At 39.3% G+C, this 23,819-nt stretch overlaps 2 protein-coding genes across 4 annotated transcripts in view; both read right to left on the bottom strand.

Moving 5' to 3' along the window:
• Nucleotides 1-23,819, bottom strand: part of NELL1 (neural EGFL like 1) — a 911,833-nt gene that overhangs the window by 416,849 nt on the left and 471,165 nt on the right. The gene's annotated exons all lie outside the window — the stretch shown is intronic.
• LOC132493653 (nuclear transcription factor Y subunit beta-like) lies at nt 16,745-17,799 on the bottom strand. The gene has a single exon (XM_060104392.1). It carries the CDS (start codon nt 17,604-17,606, stop codon nt 16,983-16,985), a length of 624 nt encoding a protein of 207 aa, XP_059960375.1. The 5' UTR covers nt 17,607-17,799; the 3' UTR covers nt 16,745-16,982.

Raw genomic sequence — 23,819 nt, 5'->3', positions numbered from 1 at the left:
ATAACTAGAGCCAGAAAACCTGAGTCTTGGTGCTACTCTCACTATTAGTTTAGTAGTATAACTCTTGACAAATTATATTTTATTTTCACACAGGAGCTCATTATACCTGGATTTACTGTTAGACTTCTCCATTCTGGGAATTCCTTATGCCGACTGCCAGTCCTTATTGGAGTTTGTCAATACAGACAGAAACACAAGAGTCTCAGAAGTTTCAGTCGGGATTCACATTATCAGAAATTCGCATTTGTGTTACCAACGAAATGTCTGGTTGATGACAAAATAGAGTAGAGAGGGCCCATGCTGGCTTGACATCTATTGGGTGTGATGCAAATGTAGGCAAAGTGTATAAGGATACTAGGCTCCCCTTTTTCTCTTTCGTAAAGAGAAATGTCCATGTAAATTGCCCATGCAATTGTTCCTCAACTGCATGAGGTGATTTAAGTGGAATCAAATTTAAAGTCCTAAAAAATGCTATAGTGACTAGTATGTCAATTTGACAGCCAATACTAATTGGTTCAAGCCTACTAGTAGGACACTTGGCAGGAAGCTGTCACACGGTAACAATGGCTGCTCAAAACCTCAGGTGGGCCAGTTTGGCTCACAGGCAGCTTTTTAGAGTCCCCCTGTGAGCAACAAATGTAACTGTGATCACATTTCCAGCATCCCACAGGACGAAAACAAAGGGACTCTTGAGACAAGCATTTGCTCAATCACTCACCTTTCCTCTTGGGAGGGAATGCATTTTATTGTACTTCAATGAAACAACTAAGGGAGAACCAAAACAAAGGTACTGGAATTCTGAGCTGGATGGTGCAGAAAGTTCCTGGAGACAGAAAAACTTCCTGACATTTCCATGTACAACAGGTACCACTTACTATGTACTAGGCACTGTACTAAGTTGCTTTATCTGCATTAGCTTATTTAATACTCACAGCAACTCACGAAGAAAAGGAAAAACCTTAATGTTAGTACATCGATTCTCTTTGCAGGTATATATGGAGGCCTAACATTAGCAAGAATAAAATAGTAAGTACTTTTTTTAATTGAAGTACAGTTGATTTACAATGTTGTGTTAGTTTCAGGTGTACAGTAAAGTGATTCATATATATATAGATAGATAGATAGATAGATAGATAGATATAGATATAGACAGATAGATAGATAGATAGATAGATGAAATCTTTTTCAGATTCTTTTCCCTTATAGGTTATTATAAAACATTGAGTAAAGTTCCCGGTGCTATTAAGTAGGTTCTTGTTGGTTATCTATTTTCTATATAGTAGTGTGTATACATTAATTCCAAACTCCTAATTTATCCTCTCCCCTTTTCCCTTTGGTAACCATATAAGGTAAAGACTATGGAAGCCATGCAGGAAAACAAGGGTGTTCAGATAAGATAAGCACAAAGGATCAGTTCACTGAAGATATTGCACGCCAACCTTGTAAGCCAGAATTAGACTGCCCAAAGCCTAAATTTTCCCATTATCTATGACAGCAGTCATCCCAAAGAGGAGGTATTTCAAAACTAAGTTCCAACATTTAAATGTGTTCAAAGAAAAAAAACACTATTGCTTGAAGAAATAAGCAACAATCCTATTGTCATGATGACCTGAAGATGCTTCCACGCCAACAGAGCAGCCAAAGGTCATTTAATCATTCTGTTTGTAGAGAAGCTAAATGGAGAAAGACTGATATCTAACTACCAACCAATTTTTCACCTTAAGGATGAGAAATGCATAAATTTAAAACCAGGACTGTCACACCCTATTTCAGTGGATTACTTTTGAATTCTAAATTGGACCTATTAGGATTATTATCCACCTGATTCATATTCATCATGAATTCTAATAACAACCGTAAATATATACAGTGATTAAGTATGCTTTGCCAAAAACCCCCTCTCATATCTCTTTGTATCAGGATATAACACATGTGCATTCACAATAAAATCAAGTTCTAACACTGACTCTTGAGTTAGAGAAAAAGAGCGAGGGAGAGCACAAATATGAAACTGAAGAATGGTTAGAAATGAAAATCCAGCCATGCAGAAAGGCCCAGAAGCCAAACAAATGAGAAGGTGTCATCTCCAAGTGCTAGCGGGGCTACCGACTGACAAACCCACCCATAATGCAGAATTGATAGGAAAGAGCTAAGTAAATAGGATATTTCTTTTAGAAATGAAAGAAGGCCAGGGCGGCACTGCTTCCCATTTTAGACAGCAACTCAGTCAACTTGAATTTTGGACAAGATATTCTGTTTGTAGCCTAGAGCACGATTTTCAAAAAGGTTGCCAGGACAGCTTTGTTCCAGCATGGCCTGTCTGCATGGGAGATGAGGAACAAGGGATTTGCAATGACTCATAATTAAGATACAGAAATTTAGAATGATTTACTTCTTGAATGTCAATAAGAATGGTTTCAAGGTTATTCCCTCTCATTCACTGGCATGTCAGTTCTGGAGAGGGAGTGAAAGAAGTGGAGGTAGATTACAGGGATTAATTACCAACCACCTGCAGCCTCTCTTATCTATTCTGCAGCCCATATTGAGAAATCATAAATGATGTAGGATGCTAGCTCACCTGAGCACACCCAGGGAATCTATTCACCATGTGAACTGTAGCACACAAAAAAACTAAGAACAATGGGGGCTTCCCTGGTGGCACAGTGGTTAAGAACCTGCCTGCCAATGCAGGGGACACAGGTTCGAGCCCTGGTCCGGGAAGATCCCACATGCCGCGGAACAGCTAAGCCCATGCGCCACAACTACTGAGCCTGTGCTCTAGGGCCCATGAGCCACAACTACTGAGCCCACGTGGCACAAGTACTGAAGCCCGCATGCCTAGAGCAACAAGAGAAGCCACTGCAACGAGAAGCCCACGCACCGCAACAAACAGTAGCCCCCAGTCGCCTCAACTAGAGAAAGCCCGTGTGCAGCAATGAAGACCCAACACAGCCAAACATAAATAAATAAAATTTTTTTAAAAACCAAAAAACTAAGAACAATGGGTCTTAAAGCAGTCTCTAAATTTGAACGCAGAGGATGAATGATCACACCTGCTTTCTCCTTCCCTCCCCAAAACTCCCCCCAAGCTCCCACCTGCTTTGCTGCAACTGTAGCATCTTTCTCCTTCCTTCCATCCCCACTGTCTGTCCTTCACTTCTATTGTTTGAGATCAGGACCACATTTAACCAACTATCTTATCATTTGAGAGGACAAATAGCAGTCTAGACCATCTGGTTAACTTGGCCTCAAGGTCAGTAGCTATTTTTTTAGTCAACAACTGTGTACTCCACTCACCACTCACAGTGATATTATATGCTATGGAGGATGGGAAAGGATAACTTTGAATGTTGTCAGGCAGCTTTTGCAAGATACCATGAATATTTCGTGGGAAAGGTGAAATTTAATAACAGGGACTGTTCGGTAGGGTGGCCCTACCTTCCAGCTTGCCTGGGACAGGGGCAATTTCTGCCTGTTGTCCTGGCTTAGTTACTGAATTGTACTCTCATTCACTGTCAGGAGTGACCGAGTTTGGATGAAGAATGTACCCTATGCAGTGAGGAGGGAGCTGTCTCTCAGATTTGAATCTTGGCTTCACTCCCTTTTGGCCAGGTGACCTGGAGAAGTTTCTTAGCCACACAGAGTTTCAGTCTTCTTGTGTATAAAGGAGGGAGAATGATAGTACTTGCTTCCTGGAAATCCTTGTGAGAATTAAAGAAATAAATGTAGCAAAGCATTTAGGAGAACACCTGGCATGTAGCAATAGTCACAATTATTATCAATTAAGACACATCAATTAAGGTAACATATTACCTGCTCTAAGAACCTTCCTTGAATCTACTCCAAACCCAAACACATACTGCCAAGGCTGGTTCAGCTTCCTTCCACTGCATTTTTATAGCTACACAGACACACACATACATACACACACACACACACACACACACACACACACATATCCCTCTAGGTACCAAGGCAATAATCAAGTCAACAAATACTTACTGAAAGCCACGCATCATATATCAGGCACAGTACCAAGCACCATTTATAGGATTGCCTCTTTTTTTTTTCCTTTTTTTTTGTGGTACGCAGGCCTCTCACTGTTGTGGCCTCTCCCGTTGCGGAGCACAGGCTCCGGACGCGCAGGCCCAGTGGCCATGGCTCACGGGCCCAGCCGCTCCGCGGCATGTGGGATCTTCCCGGACCGGGGCACAAACCCGTGTCCCCTGCATCGGCAGGCAAACTCTCAACCACTGCGCCACCAGGGAAGCCCTGGGATTGCCTCTTATTGAAGATGGAGAATTGCCTTATTCATCTTATCCATCTAGCCTAGTACATAGTTAGCTCTCAAATATCTCATGAACTGACTTGAAGGGAAGAAAGAAGAGGGATAGCACTGCCGTCCCCTGGAGTAATGAGGAAAGGTTTCAAGGAGAAAGTGGAACTTATGTCAGGAGAGTTTTGACAGGCAGGGGAGACAGAAAGTGTCATTCTCCATGTGACAAAGTACATCAGCTATTAAACTAGAAAAAGAAAGTGAAAGTGCTTTATAAATCTGAGATCACTGTACATACCTAATTATAAGCAAAACAGAGAACTGGAAGTTAGAGTGACATTTCCAGAAAATCCTCCAGAGTCTACAATTCATCTTTTCCCTCACTGGCCTCTACAGTGAAGCTTGTAATTCACCCCATTGTCTTCCTACTGTCAAATAATTCACCTAAATCAGGATGCCTGGAACAGCAAGGGTCTCTTAGCAGAGAAGTGTACTGCACAAATCTCTTTCTGAGAAGTTGTCAAATTTTTCTGAGCCAAATCAAATCTGAAATGCATGGGAGTAGCTAGTTATTTAGGGATATCTCATAGTGAGTTCTACTGTAAAGTAAATGTAATAAATTAATAGAGGAAATCACACTCTTTAATCTCTATTGTTTCTATAGCTGACCTCGCTTTCAGAGAGAGTGTTCTAGAAAATCTAGGCAAAGTAGCATCTCTCTCTTTCCACCTCTCTCTCTCTCTCTCACACACACACATACACACACACACATAGACACACACACACCTGTCAGTGAGTCAAGTCTTATAAGCCCCATCAACCTCTAACAAAAAATAGCCTGTTTTCCCTGCCTTGCTACCCAGAAATATCTAGGTTAAGCTGCAAGCTGCTTTTAAAAAGAAATTATATGAGTTACATTTCTGAAAATGTGCAGAAATAGCCTCAGGCTTAAACATGTACATAAAGTATTTGGTGCAGTGTATGGCATATACTAAATATCCCATAAAGGATCTTCTTTGCACTAATAGCATTATTAAATAACAAGAATAGAAAAAAGGTATTAATAATTAGACCTTAAGACTAATTCCTCAGGAAAGGTAATGAATGGTACACTCCCAGGATAAGATATGGAAACAAAACTATTTGGGGCATAATACCTGAAATAGTGGCTATTTTCTCAAAGCCAAGAAAAGAGAAGAGAGTGGATTTAGAGTTGGGATCAACCATATGATCTCAGACAAGGAGCCTGTTATCAGCTGAACAGGAGCACTGCTAAATCAGTCTTGTGTCACTGTGTCTTGGGCCTGGCTGGTTTAAAGAGGTGCCCCCCCTCACCCCGCCCACATATGATATAGGAAATGAGAAACCACAAAGTCAAATACTGTGGGCTAACAAGTTTGGGTTAAAACTCAGCAATCCAGCAACTCCTTGGTCTACTAACCTGATACTGTCCTGGGGACATTGCTACTAGTTAAAATCTAATAACAAGGATTTTAGAATTTCAGATTTGCAAGCAGCTGAGGAGACATATAGGCTAGACTAGACATGAATGACCCTACATTGGTTCAATAGATAGGTCTAAAAAATAACCTTTGGGGCCTCCCTGGTGGCGCAGTGGTTAACAGTCCGCCTGCCGATGCAGGGGATACGGGTTCGTGCCCCGGTCTGGGAGGATCCCATATGCCGCGGAGCGGCTGGGCCCATGAGCCATGGCCGCTGGGCCTGCGCATCCGGAGCCTGTGCTCCGCAACGGGAGAGGCCACAACAGTGAGAGGCCCGCATACCGCAAAAAGAAAAAAATAAATAAATAAAATAAAATAAAAAAATAACCTTTGGGGTATAATTTTTAAATTTTTTTCTTGGGCTTACACAGCAACTTTCATGGTCTTGATGGCTGAAAAATTTGAAATACAATTGTTTGGGCCTTTGAAAACCAGACCATCATAAAGTACTTTCAGAGCAAAGCACTTCACCAGGTTCAGAGGAAGTTCACAAACATGCAAATGTAATTTCAATTGCCAAAGTCATAAGAAAAATACTTTATTTTCATTGTAATAAAAATATCTTACTAGAAAAAGATCAGTGCAAATACAATAACAAAGCGTTAAAGAAGATGGATCTAATTTTGAGACAAATTGGGAGCGAAGATTAAGGGAGAAGCATCAGAAATCGAAATACACGCTCTATAGCCCCAGAAGAGTACTGTAGTATTGAATTTAATAGAGGGAAATTCCATTTTGGACCCCAAGAAATACCTCACAGTAATAAACAGGTTTCTTGAGGAAAAAAGAAATATATATATATATATATATATATATATATATATATATATATATCAGCATATATATCCTGATTCAGAAATGCAAAGGAGCCCAGGCCACTGTGGTTTTAGGCTTTAAGGCAAAAGTTAGAGTAAGAAAACTATTTGTCTGACTGTTGTAAGCAGCTTACATAAATATCCAAAAATAGAAAAAATCCATATGGCATTGGAAATGCTAGTAATGCATAGAAATGCTCACCTTTTGTCAAGTGGAAAAAGGAATTTATAAAAGGGTCTATCACGGTTTTGTTTAAAAATACAAAATTTTGCATTTTTATGTTTATTTTGTGCAAATAAAGGAATAAAAGTATACATAGCAAAAAGTTAATAGTCATCTCTGGGATAATTATCTCTGTGTATACACAAGTATACATACCAAAATGTTGCTTTTACCTACATACTGTGTAGGTAAAAGGCACTGTATATGTAAGAGTATATGTACCAAAAAGTTACTAGTTATCTCTGGGTGTGATTACAGATTAATTATGCTTTCTCCTTTATATATATTTATATTGCACACGAGTTCCATAGTAAACATGTATTTCTTTTATAATAAGAAAACTCTGAAATAGTAGGGCTAAAGAGTATATCATTTGTTAGGAATTCTATAGGAACTAACATCAAAGTTTAGTAAGGTCACTAAAGTACTAGAATGAAGGGGTGTTTCAGAATATTAGGAAAACCTTTTAGAGGACAGCCATAAGATCAAGGACTCACTATTTGGATTTACTGATGAGAAATAAGGTAACCCCAATCCTGATTAATAGGCTGTATCTATCAGCAGAGCAGTCTCTAAAAAGCATGTATGTGCCCAAGTCTGCTGTTTATCATTTTGGTCAATGATTTGCATGGACATCTATGTTACATTGATTGGATATATAAATGACTGATAACAGGTTAGTGAGGAGAAAAAAGTGTTAGGTAATAGAATTTAAATCCAAAAGGATCATAGCAAGCCAAGAAGATGTAGGTAAGTGTCACAAGATGTAGTTATATAGAGATAAAATTAAAAGTTTTCATTTCTGTCTTTAAAAAACAATTGCAGGTATAACACACACACACACACACACACACACACACACACACACACACACACACACACACACACTGACACTCATTCAACAAAGTATTTAAGGGGTTTTTTTTTTAAAAAGGATTTCATTTATTTTTTATTGGGCGGTGTTTGGTCTTTGTTGCTGCGCGCGGGCTTTCTCTAGTTGCAGCAAGTGGGGGGCTCCTCTTTCGGTGCGGTGCACGGGCTTCTCATTGCAGTGGCTTCTCTCATTGCAGAGCATGGGCTCTAGGCATGCGGGCTTCAGTAGTTGTGGCACACTGGCTCAGTACTTGTGGCTCGCAGGCTCTAGAGCGCAGGCTCAATAGTTGTGGCGCAGAGGCCTAGTTGCTCCACGGCATGTGGGATCTTCCCGGACCAGGGCTTGAACCCATATCCCCTGCATTGGCAGGCACATTATTAACCACTGCGCCACCAGGGAAGTCCAAGGGATCTTATAAACATACATAAAGTAAATTTAAAAAGACAATATTATGGGGCTTCCCTGGTTGTGCAGTGGTTGAGAGTCCACCTGCCAATGCAGGGGATACGGGTTCGTGTCCCGGTCCGGGAAGATCCCACATGCCATGGAGCAGCTGGGCCCATGAGCCATGGCTGCTGAGCCTGCACGTCCGGAGCCTGTGCTCTGCAACGGGAGAGGCCACAGCAGTGAGAGGCCTGCGTACCACGAAAAAAAAAAAAAAAAAAAGACAATATTATGGGAATTCCCTGGTGGTCCAGTAGTTAGGACTCCACATTTTCACTGCCGAGGGCACGGGTTCAATACCTGGTCAGGGAACTAAGCTCCCACAAACCACGTGGCATAAACAAACAAACAAACAAACAAACACACAAATAGACAATACTATATATTAGGTAAATATGACTGAAACCAGATCCAATTTGTTTGGAGAAAAAAATAGGATTTTTCTTTTGTTGCATAAAACTGTGACATGTAAGGGTGTGTCTGCCTTCAGTCCTAGCTGGATTTCAAATTATGTCCTTAAGGTGTTCTCGGTCTCTCTGTCTGTCTTTGTGTGTGTGTATGTGTGTCTCTCTCATTTTTGCCTCTGTTTCTAATTGCATATCAACCTAATTCTCATAGACAAATGATGTGGGAGAGTGCCATGGGGAAGGAAATATGGCCACCAGTGGTTCTAAGCCCACACCCTTGCAGTTATGAAGCAAAAGGACATGAAATTTTCCCAGCGTCTTCAACAGAGAAGACTTGGATTTATTCTAATTGACCTAGCTTGCATCAAATGCCCGCCCATGTGTCCAAGGGTCAGACTGGTCACATGACTACCTCTGTGTCAAAAAGTGACCAAGGAATTAAGATTGACTGTCCCGATGAGACCCAAATGGAGTAAGGGAGGGGTTCACCAAAGATACTAGAATAAAGGAGATGGAAAAGACTTCAGGCAGAGTAAAACTTCAATTAACATAATACATTACATAATAGAAAATTATAAACCAAATCTCATATTTTAATGTGAAAAGGAATATTGGCATCATAATAGCCAGATCAACAGTAATATCAGCAACAGGAATGCCTACAATACAGTCCTGCATAGTTATTATGTGTGAGCCAAAAGGTAGCTCTAAGCTTCCTAACAGTCAAATGAAAGCAAGAACCTAGACAGTTACAAGATACACAACATCCTAAAATAAGAACAAGCCATTCTTCAGAAAAATTAGGAATTTGGGATTAACATATACATACTAGTATATATAAAATATATAATGAACAAGGACCTACTGTATAGCACAGGGAACTATATACTTTGTAATAACCTATAATGGAACAGAATCTGAAAAAGAATGTACATATATCTGAATCATTCAGCTGTACATGTACCTGAATACATATATCTGAATCTGTACACCTGAAACTAACACAACATTGTAAATCAACTATACTTCAATAAAAACAAATAAGTAAATATAATAAAATTAAATTTAAAAAAAGAACAAGTCATTCTTTCAAGGGTGCTTTAGAGCTTCATTTTGATACGGAAACATGAGAAAAAATTCACTCTTAGATCTTCATAATAAAAATGGTGAGTTCTCGGTAAAGTACCTTAAGCAACATCCTTAACAATATCCCTACAACAAAAACAACAACAAATTTCTCTCAGTTGTTCCCTATTACATCCTCCAATAAGGTAAAAGCCCAAACACCACTTGACAGAAGTGGTTTGTTTTTTTTTCGTTGCTTGTTTGTTTTTTTGCGGTACGCGGGCCTCTCACTGCTGTGGCCACTTGCGTTGCGGAGCACAGGCTCCAGACACGCAGGCCCAGCAGCCATGGCTCATGAGCCCAGCCGCTCAGTGGCATGTGGGATCCCCCCAGACCGGGGCACGAACCCGTGTCCCCTGCATCGGCAGGCGGACTCCCAACCACTGCGCCACCAGGGAAGCCCCAAAAGTGGTTTTATAAAGGGCAAACATAAGCACCAAGGTCCCAAGAGACATTGGCAAGGTTAAAAGGTATAATTTAGAGCACTGGGAATGATGGATTGAATATCATTCAGGCAATCCTGAGTTTTTGATAAGAATTATATAATAGTAGTATCAAGGTTTTATCTCTCATCAGAATTCAGAGAGCAGATATACTGCATCACCAATAGAGAACTGAATCATAAGCTCTGACAAACATGTGGGAAGAAGGCAGCAATAACATCTTCCAGCAGGACTTAGGAGTTTAACCAATGCAAATGCCTGAACAACCACTTGACCTTGCAAAACCTTCCTCAGAAAACAATCCTCTGCCTGTTTCAATGAAAAGAAAGATGAGTCACTGAAAAATATGCATAATTTTACATGTTCATGGCCATGAGGTTTGACAGCAGCACTTGAGGAAAAATACTTAGGAGCTTTAATTGCCCATAGGTTCAACTAGAATCAGTAGCTAGGAGACTTTAGGTGGATTTAAGAGAATTATGGCATCTATCAATAAAACAAGGCAGGGAAAGGTTCCTCTCAATGGACAATGAATAATACTGTGGGTATAGCTGAGCACAGTTAAATAGACAAACTAGAACATGTTAATGGATGAGTCACTAGGATGGTAAAGAAAGTCAAAACCTTGTTAGATAAGAAATGGATGAAAAAATTAGGGAAATCTAACTTTAAAGAAAACAAGACACAGGAAGGGAGAAGGAGGTGGCAGTTATATTCAACAGCTTGAAAGAATATCATATACAAATTGGACTCCAAGGAGTAGAACTAGCCTCAGCATATCTGGGTCAGATGATATATTTTAACTCAGTATAAAAAGGAAGAGCATTCTAATGGTCAGAGACATCCAAAGTTGGAATGAAATGCCTGAGGAGATAGTAAATTCAATGGCACCAGGATTATTAACACAGAGATTGGATGGCCTTTTGTCAGAAATGACCTTTTAATTTCCTTCCAGCTCAGAGATTTTTATGGCTTTAGGAACCTATTCATTTATTACTTTATAAACACTTATTAAACACCAATTGTGTTCTTAGGCTTTTTTCTACATGCTAAGGATGTAGCATGGAATAAGAATGATATGACCTTTCTCTCCATAGAGTTTAAAATATAATGAGGAAATAGACAATAAATATTAAGTAAGCAAGTATGTGAGCTAGACCATTACAGATTTTGATGACTACTCTAAAGGAAATAAATAGGATGATGTAGAGTAACTAAGGTGGGGTGTGGGTGTGGGTAGAAGGTAGCATCTAGTCTATTCTAGGTATGAGGTCAAAAGAAGAGTATTTTAAGAGGATAATTTTAAGCTAGGATCTGAAGGAAAAGGAGCCAAAGTGTTGAGGGAAGCAACTTCCAGGCAGAGAGAATAGCTAGTGCAAATGCCCTGAAGCAAGAAAGAGCTCAATGTGACCAAGGAATAAAAAGAAAATCAACATAACTGGGTAATACTGAGCAAGGGAGAATACTGGTACCCCACAAGGTCAGAGGCAGGAAAGGATGCATAGTATCTTCAAGGGCAGCTGTAGTGAGTATTTGTCAAGTGCCAACCTTATGATCAAGCCATTCCCTCCTTTCTAACAATATCTTAAATTTTGTGTTCTTGGTATTTGGGAAGAAATCATATCATTGATTCACTGTGTCAAGCCTCTCTCAAAATTAGTCCTATGTCCAGACTTTTCAGTTGCTTGAGTCAATATGTTTCTTCCATTGTTTAAGCCAATTTGGTTTCCTACTACTCAATATAAAAAATCCCTAATTAATATACAATGTAAGGTACTTCAATTTTATCCTATGGACAAGAGAAGTTCTTGAAGACTTTTAAGCTTGAAACAGAAATAATTTCTTAACATTTTTGTTTTTTAAACTACTCTAAAAATTATTTTCTGTTAATAAGAGAATTCCAAATTCCACATTCAGTGGCCAACTAATATATTTATTCCTTCATCTGTAAATTTATTATTTGTTTTAGATGGCCATATCCTTCTCCCTTTCTTTTTCTTTCATTTTATCAAAAGTTTTGGCTTCAGCTCCTGGATGGATTAGGGTACTATTCATAGAAACAGGAAAGACTGGAGGAAAAAGATGTTTTGAGGGCAGAGAAAATTCAAGAGCTCACTTACAGACAAGATAAGTCTAAAATGCTTATTAGATACTTAGGCAGAACTGTCAACTTGGCTCTTGGATTTAGAAGATTAGATCCCAAGAGAAAGTTCAAGACTGGAGATATACATTTTGACATCATCAGCATATAAAAAAAGTATTTAAAGAACTTGGGGGACATCCATGGTGGTACAGTGGTTAAGAATCTGCCTGCCAGTGCAGGGGACACGGGTTCGATCCCTTGTCTGGGAAGATTCCACATGCCACTGAGCATCTAAGCCCCTGCACCACAACTACTGAGCCTGTCCTCTAGAGCCCATGAGCCACAACTACTGAGCCCGCGTGCCTAGAACCCGTGCTCTGCAACAAGAGAAGCCATAGCAATGAGAAGCCCGTGCACCGCAATGAAAGAGTAGCCCCCACTCACTGCAACCAGAGAAAGCCCATGCACAGCAACAAAGACCCAACACAGCCAAAAAGAAATAAATAAAAAATAAATAGATTTATTAAACAAAAAAAAAAAAAGAAAGAAAAAGAAGTTGGACTACACGAGATCACCAAGGCAATGAAATTCCTGCTATTAGTCTAAAGAATGGACATATCCCAGGCCATAGACCTCAGCAGTTTGGAATGAGAAACAGAAAACCACAGGCCTGCACATAGGCAACTAAAGTGAAGATCACTACAGGGGCAGATCACTACTGCCTCTGACAATAGCACCAATAATTAGCTGGAAAGTACAGTAATGCTTTCTGAAGTCAACCTTTGAAAGTTAGTAACAATTACTCGACACAAATAGTTAGTTAGACTTGCTTTATCTATAGGATGATATAAATCAAAAGAACATTTTTTATTGAGGTAGAGTTAATGTACAATATTATTTAAGTTTCAGGTATACAACATAGTGATTCACAATTTTTAAAGGTTAATTCTATTTATAGTTATTATAAAATACTGGCTATATTCCCCATGTTGTACAATATATCCTTGTAGCTTATTTATTTTGCACACAGTAGTTTTTACCTGTTAATCCCTCCTCCTATCTTGCCCCTGCGCCCTTCCTTCTAACCACTGGCAACCACTGTTCTCTATATCTGTGAGTCTGTTTATTCTGGTTTTATTCACTAATTTATTGTATTTTTTAGATTCCACATATAAGTGATATCATACAGTATTTGTCTTTCTCTGATTTACTTCACTCAGCATAATATCCTCCAAGTCCATCCATGTTGTTGCAAATAGCAAAATTTCATTCTTTTTTATGACTGAGTAGTATTCGTGTGTGTGTGTGTGTGTGTGTGTGTGTGTGTGTGTGTGTACCACATCCTCTTTATTCATTCATCTGTTGATGGACACTTAGGTCACTTTCAGACCTTGGCTATTTTAAATAATGCTGCTATGAACACTGGGATGCATGTATCTTTTCAAATTAGTGTTTCTGTGTTTTGAGTTTTTTGCATAAGTACCCAGGAGTGGAATTGCTGGGTCATATGGTAGTCCTATTTTTAGTACTGGCTCAAAAACAGATACATAGATCAATGGAATAGAATAGAAAGCCCCAAAATAAATCCACACACTTATGGTCAAAATAACTTTGATGGTAACTTGTTTGAAATAATCAAGGCTCCATGAGAAGGAACGTCATTGACAAAATAATTGAGTTGAATAGAAATAAGAAGAAAATGAAAGATTCCCAGTGAAAAATGCTTGCTAAAAATGAAATCATGTAGAGAAGCACCAAGTAATAAGATGTAGGTATGATTCCACACCTATGATTCCATTTTCATCCTATTAAGTGGTTTTGTGATGGAAATAGTATAAAACTTTTTAAAATGAGGTACAAACTACAAGATTTTAGTTCTCCTTCCATCCTCTTGATGAGAATGCACCAGAGCAGAAGATTCTGAATGCTCTGAAGAACTGTATTTTCTTTGACCTTACTCTATTTTGTTTGAATTTTGTTTTATTTATAAAGCAGGTTCTTATTAGTTATCTATTTTATACATATCAGTGTATACATGTCAATCCCAATCTCCCAGTTCATCCCACCACCACCACAACCCCACCTCCCGCTTTTCCTCCTTAGTGTCCATACGTTTGTTGTCTACATCTGTGTCTCTATTTCTGCCTTGCAAACCAGTTCATCTGCACCATTTTTCTAGATTCCACATATATGCATTAACATACAATATTCGTTTTTCTCTTTCTGACTTACTTCACTCTGTATGACAGTCTCTAGGTCCATCCACATCTCTACAAATGACCCAATTTTGTTCCTTTTCAGGGTTGAGTAATATTTCATTGTATATATGTACCACATCTTCTTTATCCATTCATGCTGATGGGCATTTAGGTTGCTTCCATGACCTGGCTATTGTAAATAGAGCTGCAATGAACATTGGGGTGGGTGTGTCTTTTTGAATTATGGTTTCCTCTGGGTATATGTCCAGTAGTGGGATTGCTGGGTCATATGGTAATTCTATTTTTAGTTTTTTAAGGAACCTTCATACTGTTCTCCATAGTGACTCTATCAATTTACATTCCCACCAACAGTGCAAGAGGGTTTTCTCCACACCCTCTGCAGCATTTGTTGTTTGTAGATTTTCTGATGATAACCATTCTAACCGATGTGAGGTGATAACTCATTGTAGCTTTGATTTGCATTTCTCTAATGATTAGTGATGTTGAGCATTATTTCATGTGTTTGTTGGCAATCTGCATATCTTATTTGGAGAAATGTCTATTTAGGTCTTCTGCCCATTTTTTGATTGGGTTGTTTGTTTTTTTAATATGGAGCTGCATGAGCTGTTTATATATTTTGGAGATGAATCCTTTGTCCATTGATTCGTTTACAAATGTTTTTTCCCAAACTGAAGGTTGTCTTTTCATCTTGTTTATAGTTTCCTCTTCTGTGCAAAAGCTTTTAAGTTTCATTTGGTCCCATTTGTTTATCTTTGTTTTTATTTCCATTACTCTAGGAGGTGACTATTTTTAAAAGCCAAAATGACTAATGCATTTATATTGTAACATGGTTTCTTTCAGAAGTGGGACAAGTGGGGGCACTTTGGATGAGAGATAAAAAGTGTGGTATCAGGCCTCCCTGGTGGTGCAGTGGTTAAGAGTCCGCCTGCCGATGCAGGGGATACGGGTTCGTGCCCCAGTCTGGGAGGATCTCATATGCCGCGGAGTGGCTGGGCCCATGAGTCATGGCCGCTGGGCCTGCGCATCCGGAGCCTGTGCTCCGCAACGGGAGAGGCCACAACAGTGAGAGGCCCGCATACCGCAAAAAAAAAAAAAAAAAAAAAAAAAAAAAAAAAAAAAAGTGTGGTATTAAGTGCATGCAGCATAACAGGCAAAAACAGGCCTTGGCCAATGCAGGTGACTTTTGCTAATCAGGTTGGTGGAGAAACAAATATTCCCACAGTTATCTAGGTACCTGAAGTGGGCATTCAAACCTCAGATTAACTTGTGGAGGCTGAGTAGTAATGTGTGTAGAATTCTGAGACTCACACAGTCATGCTAGTATTCAATTAGCTCTTTGACTTTAGCCACCTTGTTCTCTTAAATTCCACAAAGTATTTAAGCAACCCTGTTTCTCAGGCCTCTTATGAAGTACAGGCAGAGAAAATAATGAAAAAGCCCATAAATGAAAACTATTTACTATTTACATCAACTTGAAATCAGCCACTGTATTAGTCTGGTAAGACTGCCATAACAAAATACCACAGACTGCATGGCTTAAATAACAGAAACTTATTTTCTTACAGTCCTGGAGGCTGGAAGTCCAAGATCAAAGTACTTGCTAGTTTAGTCTCTCTGGAGGGCATCTCTCCTTGGCTTGCAGACAGCCACCTTCCATCTGCAGCCTCCATGGCCTTTTCTCTTTGTACCAGCACTCCTGGTATCTCTTCCTTTTCTTATAAGAACACTAGTCCTATGAGATTAGGGTTCCATCATTACGACTTCATTTAACCTTAATTACCTCTTTAAAGGCCCCATCTCCAAACATAGTCACACTGAGGGTTAGGGCTTCAACCTATGAATTTTGGGGGTACACAATTCAGTCTATAACAGCCACCCAGTCCAAAATGTCTATCTTTTAAATAGTAGCTCACAAACTCATCCTCACTACCATTGATTTACTTTTGACCACCACTGTTCTCCATCCAGACAATCCCCAAAGTTTTAAAACAATCTGTCTCTAGATAGCCTTTTCTCCATCCATCCTCAGCAAGACTGTCAAAGACTCTGTTTTAAACTAAACTCTACAGGATGAGGTTGAAGCTCCAGGCACAGTGGGTAAGGCCCACTGTAACCTGAATCCTTCTGTCTTCCTCTCTTCTTTTTTTTTTTTTTTAAACTCTACCCTTATTTTTTATTAAAAGGGCAAACATCATGAATTAACCCAGCTGCTTACTTGAATTATTACAAAAGTAACATGATTCAATATGAAAATAAGAAACTGTCTACAAATCTCTGACAGTAATAAACTGCAATATACAATGCATACAGGAGTCATACAGAGCAACAAACTCTTGTACAAAACAAAAATATTTTAATACCTTTAAAATCCAAATTTTTCTTTAAAATCATTCATGAAAAAGATTCTCAAGTCAGAATTAACACCTCAATTAGTCAAGCATTGGGAAGCTACATTACAACTATTTAATATACAAAGAGACATCTTTTCACCAGTCAGCTCCTTCTAATGTCTCTGTTCTGGAATCATACAGACTCAGTTCTCTACACTCTCCAGTCCATCATTTCTTCAGATCATGAAAACTGAATTTGTTGAACACCAGAAATCTGTTGATATGATGTTGTGTAAACCATAACATTTTGTTGCTGACCATCTGCAGTTATTAAGCCAGCTGGTGACTGGTTAGTAAATGCCTCCTCTGTAAGCTCTTCACTTAGTCCATCTGTAGCTGTGACTGCTCCACCAATTCCTTTCTCTCCTTTAATAGCCTCTCTGAACTTCTGAAGGTATAATTTCAGAGGTTCTACATAACTGTCGAAGCCTAAGGTAGACATGGCAAAGAGAATATCTTCTCCATTGATTGTCTTCCGTTTCTCTTGATGGCATCTTTCACTTGCTTCAGATGTTATAAAGCTGATGAACTCACTTACACATTCTTGAACACATTCTTTGGCATCTTTTGCAATCTTTCCTGTTTGAGGTATGGCATTTTTCATTATCCTTGCAACATTTGCAATTGGAAGATATATATCTTGTTCTCTAAAACTTTCTTTTGAACCATTTGTGTCTTCATGATCATTCATGCTGTCCTCAGTATCATCATGAGGCTGTATAACATAATGACTTCCTCCAATATAGTCTGCAGAAATTCCTAGTTGAGAAGCATCTGTGGTGGAACTGTCACCATCCATTGTCATGAAATACTTTGAGAACCGTGTTGTCAGTGGTACTCAAGAACACCTGCCTAAAGAGGTGTCTAATCTCTGCCCAATTCCAACCTCCAATGCAGCCCTGGTTGGCTCCCGTCTCCAATCGGCTGTTTGGTTGGACAGAAAATGGCTGCGAAGGAACCAGTCCCAGCACGGAGCTCCGCTTCCAGGACTCGGCCTCCCTTCCTCTCTTCTTTGCCGTCCACTCCTTTTTGACATTGGCATACCCCTTTGATACCAGCTGACTCAAAATTTCCCTTACATTTGCCACCTGACTCCTCTACTTGGACTACCTTTTCCCATCTCTCAGGTACCTGGTCTTCTTCAAAACTAGGAACCAATATCATTAGCTCAGTAAAGTCTCATTGTTCCCTAGGCAGGTTTAATCTCTATCTCAGTACAATCTCTTTAAATCATACCAATTTCTATTATTGTACTCCTGCAGTATGATGTGTCTCCCTTTCTAGACTATAAACATCTTGGGTACACAGTAGCTGTGATTTATGTCTTTCTGCATCTTTAAGTCTCAATGAAATTGCTGAATTGAATTATTTCAAACATACAATTATAGAGACAAAAAGTACATATTGCACCAATTCCTAAACTAGTGGCTACTGTCTACAATACTCGAAAGGTTGCAAATACATAAGCAGTCTTTGGCTCTGCCCTGTCTCTGCATAAGACTGCCCCCCGGCCCCGCCAATGATTCTGTGATGTCGAACAGGCTTGAGATCTTGAAGGTCAGGCTCTACCAACTTCATTTAGAAACTAATCCCAAGTAATGCATTCTTGGGGGCATAGCTTCATGCTTTTTTCCATATCCAGAATCTTAAAATATCCAGAATCTTAAAACCTGGCTGTATCTAGAAAAGATATATACACAAACACACTATACTACTCAAATACAACCCAACCAACCCGTAAGACCCCACTGGAATATACTTACATCTTGAGGTATAATAATCTAGTCATCCCCACTAGATTCCCTGCCTCCTCATTTCTCTCACTTATTCTGAGAGGCATCTCATACCCAAACCCTGCTCCAGCCAGCCCCACCTCCTCTCCATCCAGCTCACACTAAAGCAGAAAAAGAAGACAAAACCAAATAAGAAAAAACTCTGACCTAATTGTGAGATAAAGATTCTCTTCCCAGAGGCAAGCCTGGAGAGAGACGTTTAACATTTTAGAGCCACACTGTCCAATATGCAGCCAAATGTGACTCTTCCAAATTGAGATGTGCTGCAAGTGTAAATTACAAATGGGATTTCAGACTTAGTGGGGAAGAATGAACATAAAATACCTTGCTAATAATTCTACATTAATTACATGTTGAAATTATAATATTTTGGATACAGTATATTAAGTAAAATGTAGTATTAAAATTGATTGCACCTGGGTTGGAAAAAAATGCTACTAGCAACTATCAATGTGTGTGTCTGTGTCTATGTGTGGAGCATAGCAAGAGGCTAAAATCATAGCTAAAATAACAAATCCATGAAAATTATACACGTTTAAATTGAATAAGTTATTTAAAATCAGTATGTTAGGATAAAAGGAACTTATTCCCAAAGAGACTGCAGTAATACCTGCAGGGAAAAAAAGATGACCTTTCCATTTGTAGCAGAGCTAAAACAGAGCATGAATCCGGTAATATATTCTTCAGAAATAGTAATGTATAAGTCTCCTTTGTTTCCATGAAAACACACTATTAGTCTAGTTTCTTTTGCCTTGAAATAAAATACCCATTGCACAAAACTTGCTAAAATATTCATAAATAAATTACTTGCCCTGAAAGCTCCATTTGTTTCCTTTAAACAAAAGAATAAGGAGACTTCAAATGTTATGATTACACCCACACACATATAAGTGCCAGTTGTGGAGTATCAGAAAAATACAAATTGCTAACGGATTCTAGAGTCTAGTGTAGCTAAGAAAACCCTGTGACCTTTTAACTACTATTCAGGAAGAAAAGGGCACATGATAAAATTAAAACATACCACACACTGAAAAGTGATTTAAAATAAAAACTCCTTCTCATTCTGAATAATTAACCTAGAGAACACCATGTCAGATGATATTTACAAATAGACATTTCAAACAACACCCAGGATCTAAAGAAATATTAGCTGAGAAATATGTCCTCAAACCATGCATAGAAAATAGTTCCCAGCTGAGGATGCTCAGTGTTTCCCACACAGCACAATACTGCAGTTTCTGATACTTTAAATTACCCCCTGAAGCTTTTACCTGTCCTCATTTAATAAGGGGAGGGTAGACTTCCATATGCATTCTTTGTATTCTTTGAAGATATAAATGTGCTTATACTTAATAAAATCCAAATGCAGTTTTCTTTGGAAAAAAAAGAATATCCTTGTTTTTTAGGTAACATACAAATTAACTAGCAGGACAAGAGGTGTCTGGGGAGACTGCTAAAACCATTAGGAATAATTGTATTCTGGTTATTAGGTCTTGGGACCTGATCCCATCCTGAGAGTTGACCATGGAGCAGATGATCTGAGTGGGAAAACTGGACTCAGCAGGTGGCTCAAGTAGGAGGGATACGGATGCTGTTACAAGCAATGGGAGAACAAATGGCGGTGTGCTGAACTTTTTTGCTTAACTGTCCAGCAACTAAAATTTTGTCAATTATCTAAAGATTGGTTGGAGGCAGAGTCCCACCTAGCATGATAGATGCCAAAGAGGATGGGTGATTCCCCTCTCCACACCTGGATAACTAGAGCACGGAGGTGTGACTTCAGCAGAGACAATTAGATGCCCTCTCTCAGGGCCTTTGGCTCTTGGGAAGTGAATCAAAGGCTTTGGCTAATTAGACTTATATACTGCAGTAGGACTTTAGATTTGAGACTTCAGTGGCATGATGATGAGTGTCCAGGGTTGGAAAAACCAGATACACAGTTGCAAGTGTTGAAGTGCAATAGCACCATCCAGGGCATTTTAATCAGGCCATTCCTAAAGCAAGATCGTGGATGTGCATTTACTCCCTCGGTTTACATCTCCCATCTACCTACTTTCAGATCTTTCCAAAACATTTATTTTTTGCTTAAATTAATCACAGTCAAGCCTACTAAGTTAACACCAATGGAAAACTGAGAAGGATGTATAATGTTCCATCTAAGTAGGTGGCTTCAGGGAAGACGGTCTATGAACAAAGGGGTTCACACCCTAAGGACTTAGAGTGACTGATACAAATAAATCAGGGGATCAGTTCTAGAGGATCCAGAGTAATGGATAAGTTATTGAGATGGGGACGGGCAGAGAAACTAGAATCCAGCTTTAATAATGCTGGGAGAGAGCCAGGATCGAACCGAGGCCTGAGATCAAAACCAGACCAGAAGCATTCTGAATGCTATGTTGAGTACAAAAAAGCATACCAATCATTATATGACCTTGGACAAGGCAAGTAACCTCTCAATTCCTCCACTTCTGTCAATAATGTTACTACCATATGTTCAAATTGAGAACACACAGGATGCTTGGTTTCTGAACAACATGGAAACATGAAAACACAAATCTTTCTGGAAGAATAAAAAACACATCTTGGTAAAAAGGTAAGATTTTTTTTACTGTTTAATAAATAAATCTGAATTTAATAACCACATCTAAACCAAAAACTGCCTGCCCACACAATCCCATCATACTCATTAGGAAGTCTGAATGAAATACAGATATGATATGAAGACTGAAAAAATATTTTCCAAATACAGACAAAAACTATGTCATAGTAGAATATGTTCACTTACTATAAAGATGAATTCATCTACTATGAGGACTCTAAGACATCCCATGAGACTAAGAACCAAGGTAAAAATATGGAATGTCAAGGTGGCAGAATCATATCTAGTATTCAAGTGATTAGGCATTTATAGAACATATAGTTGGAAAATAATAACAGGCAAAACTCATAGAGGATGGCCAGGTACTGCTTTAAGTACTAATTTAATCCTCACACCTCACTGAATCCTTATTTAATCCTTACAACTATACTATGTTGTAGGACTACTGTTATACTCATTTTAAAAGTAAGGAAACTGAGGCACAGAGAGGTTACAGTAATTGTCCAAGGACATAAAGCTAGTAAGGGGTTGCAGGTAGGGTTTGTATCTCAGCAGCCTAATTCCAGAGATGATGCTCTAAACTACTGTATCATATTGCTTCTCAAAGAAGAAAAAATGTTATCAAAGAGCAAGGACATCAGAAACTTGAATTCAAAATTGAACAACCAACATATATAATCAATTTAAGATTGCAGTTTTCAGGGCTTCCCTGGTGGCGCAGTGGTTGGGGGTCCGCCTGCCAATGCAGGGGACACGGGTTCGTGCCCCGGTCCAGGAAGATTCCACATGCCGCGGAGCAGCTGGGCCCGTGAGCCATGGCTGCTGAGCCTGTGCATCCGGAGCCTGTGCTCCGCAATGGGAGAGGCCACAACAGTGAGAGGCCTGCGTACCGCAAAAAAAAAAAAAAAAAAAAGAGAGAAGATTGCAGTTTTCATTTGAGCCAGAGACAAGTTGGTTTGTCATGTCTCGGCAAGAACCATTGTACCAAAAAGTATAAATACAAATGCATGTCCTGTGTCAATCGCCAGTGTGTCATTCTTAAAATGCAAAGAAGTTGATGATAAACACTTTAATTTATTCAACAAATATCAAATGTTTGCATTCATACACAATGCTTATTGTAATATGCTTGTACAATTTTCCACTACAAAAAGATATATCTAATACTATATGGTCTATTTATGTGAAGAGGAAAATGAAATACTGTAAAGATATTTAGATGGAATGAGTCAGCAAGGACAAGCATAATAGTGGTCAAAGGCAAATATTTTAGAGAGGTTGGGATTTTTAATTTTTTTTTTAATTTGGTGTGTATTAAAGGCTGCCTCAGTGATTTTACCCCAACTCTTGGCATTATCCTAAATGATTTCAATGTCCATGTGGGTGACCAGTGACCACTCTATTTTCAAAGCTTTAGATTTCTTCAAATCAAACTTCTACCTCCTTTCCACTTCAGTGTCTCCCTCTCATAATCACCTCTTGGGTTATCCAGTGACCTTGAAGTGATCCATATCAGGAATCTTAAACTCTTAACACCCTGATCCCTAACCATAACTTCCTCTCCTTCCACATCTCCAACTTCCCTATTCTTAATGCACCTGCTCTTTAAACTATGAACCCTGGTGTTACCCCTATTTTCCCTTGTTTTCTGATGTTTATCCTAGGGAAGTTCCATAGTCCATCACTTAAACTCCTGTCTCTCCCACTAACACACTCCCGTATCCCCAGCCAATGCTCAGCCCTACAGTCAGACTTCTGTCCCTGAAAGACAGCTGAGCATGGCTGAAGAAAGATCACGTCCTCAGATGGGCTTTGCTGAAAATTTCTTCTTTCCAATTCCATGTGGATCTTCAACACTTTAAATTAAGTTTTTAACTTCCTTCTGGGACACTCCCTTCCCCACATCTTCAGTCACTTCCTCACTCTCTTTAAATCTTCACCCTCTTTTAAACTCAGCAGATGCCCTCAGTTCCAATGTGCCCCGTTAATTTGTGATCAGGAGCAGTCAACTCCCTCAGTCTCCTGCCCTATGTCCCAACTATGAAGTTCCATGTCTCGGGAATACCCATAATTCCTCCTTCCCTACTGACTCCCAGGGTGAAGAATCCTGTTCTACTCAACACTGCTCTCTCTATGCGGGCTTGTTCGTCTATGTGCTATTCAAGTATGTCCTCTCTCTTCAGCCTCTGGATTGTTACCGAAAACTTGCTTTCATCTAAAGGTATGCTCAAGTCTCTCCCCATCTCATCAACCTCAGCCTCTCCTCCCTTATCCCATAGCCCTCTCTTGCTACCATCCATTTTCTCATGACCTTCCACCAAAGCTCTTTGACAAACTGATTTACACTCACTGTCTTCACTTCCTGATCATTCATTCACCTTTTAATATATAGCCCTCTGGCTTCTGCCCCTGTCCCCGGCACTTCCTGGCAAGGGTCACAGTGCACTCCTACATGTTAACTCAAGGGACAATTTACAACAATGTTACTTGACCTCTCAGTTTCCTGTTCTCTCCTTAAAACTCCTACCTCCTTCATTTCAAGGACAACACATTCCTGGTGTTTCTCCTTCCTCTTAACTACTTCTCAGTTTTCTTAGCTATGTTTTCCTCTTTCTTAAGTTCCTAA

Source organism: Mesoplodon densirostris, chromosome 7 (assembly GCF_025265405.1).
Source record: "Mesoplodon densirostris isolate mMesDen1 chromosome 7, mMesDen1 primary haplotype, whole genome shotgun sequence".
Lineage (NCBI taxonomy): Eukaryota > Metazoa > Chordata > Mammalia > Artiodactyla > Ziphiidae > Mesoplodon > Mesoplodon densirostris.
The sequence above is the reverse complement of the archived record's forward strand: the minus strand, read 5'-3'. Positions and strand labels throughout refer to the sequence as shown.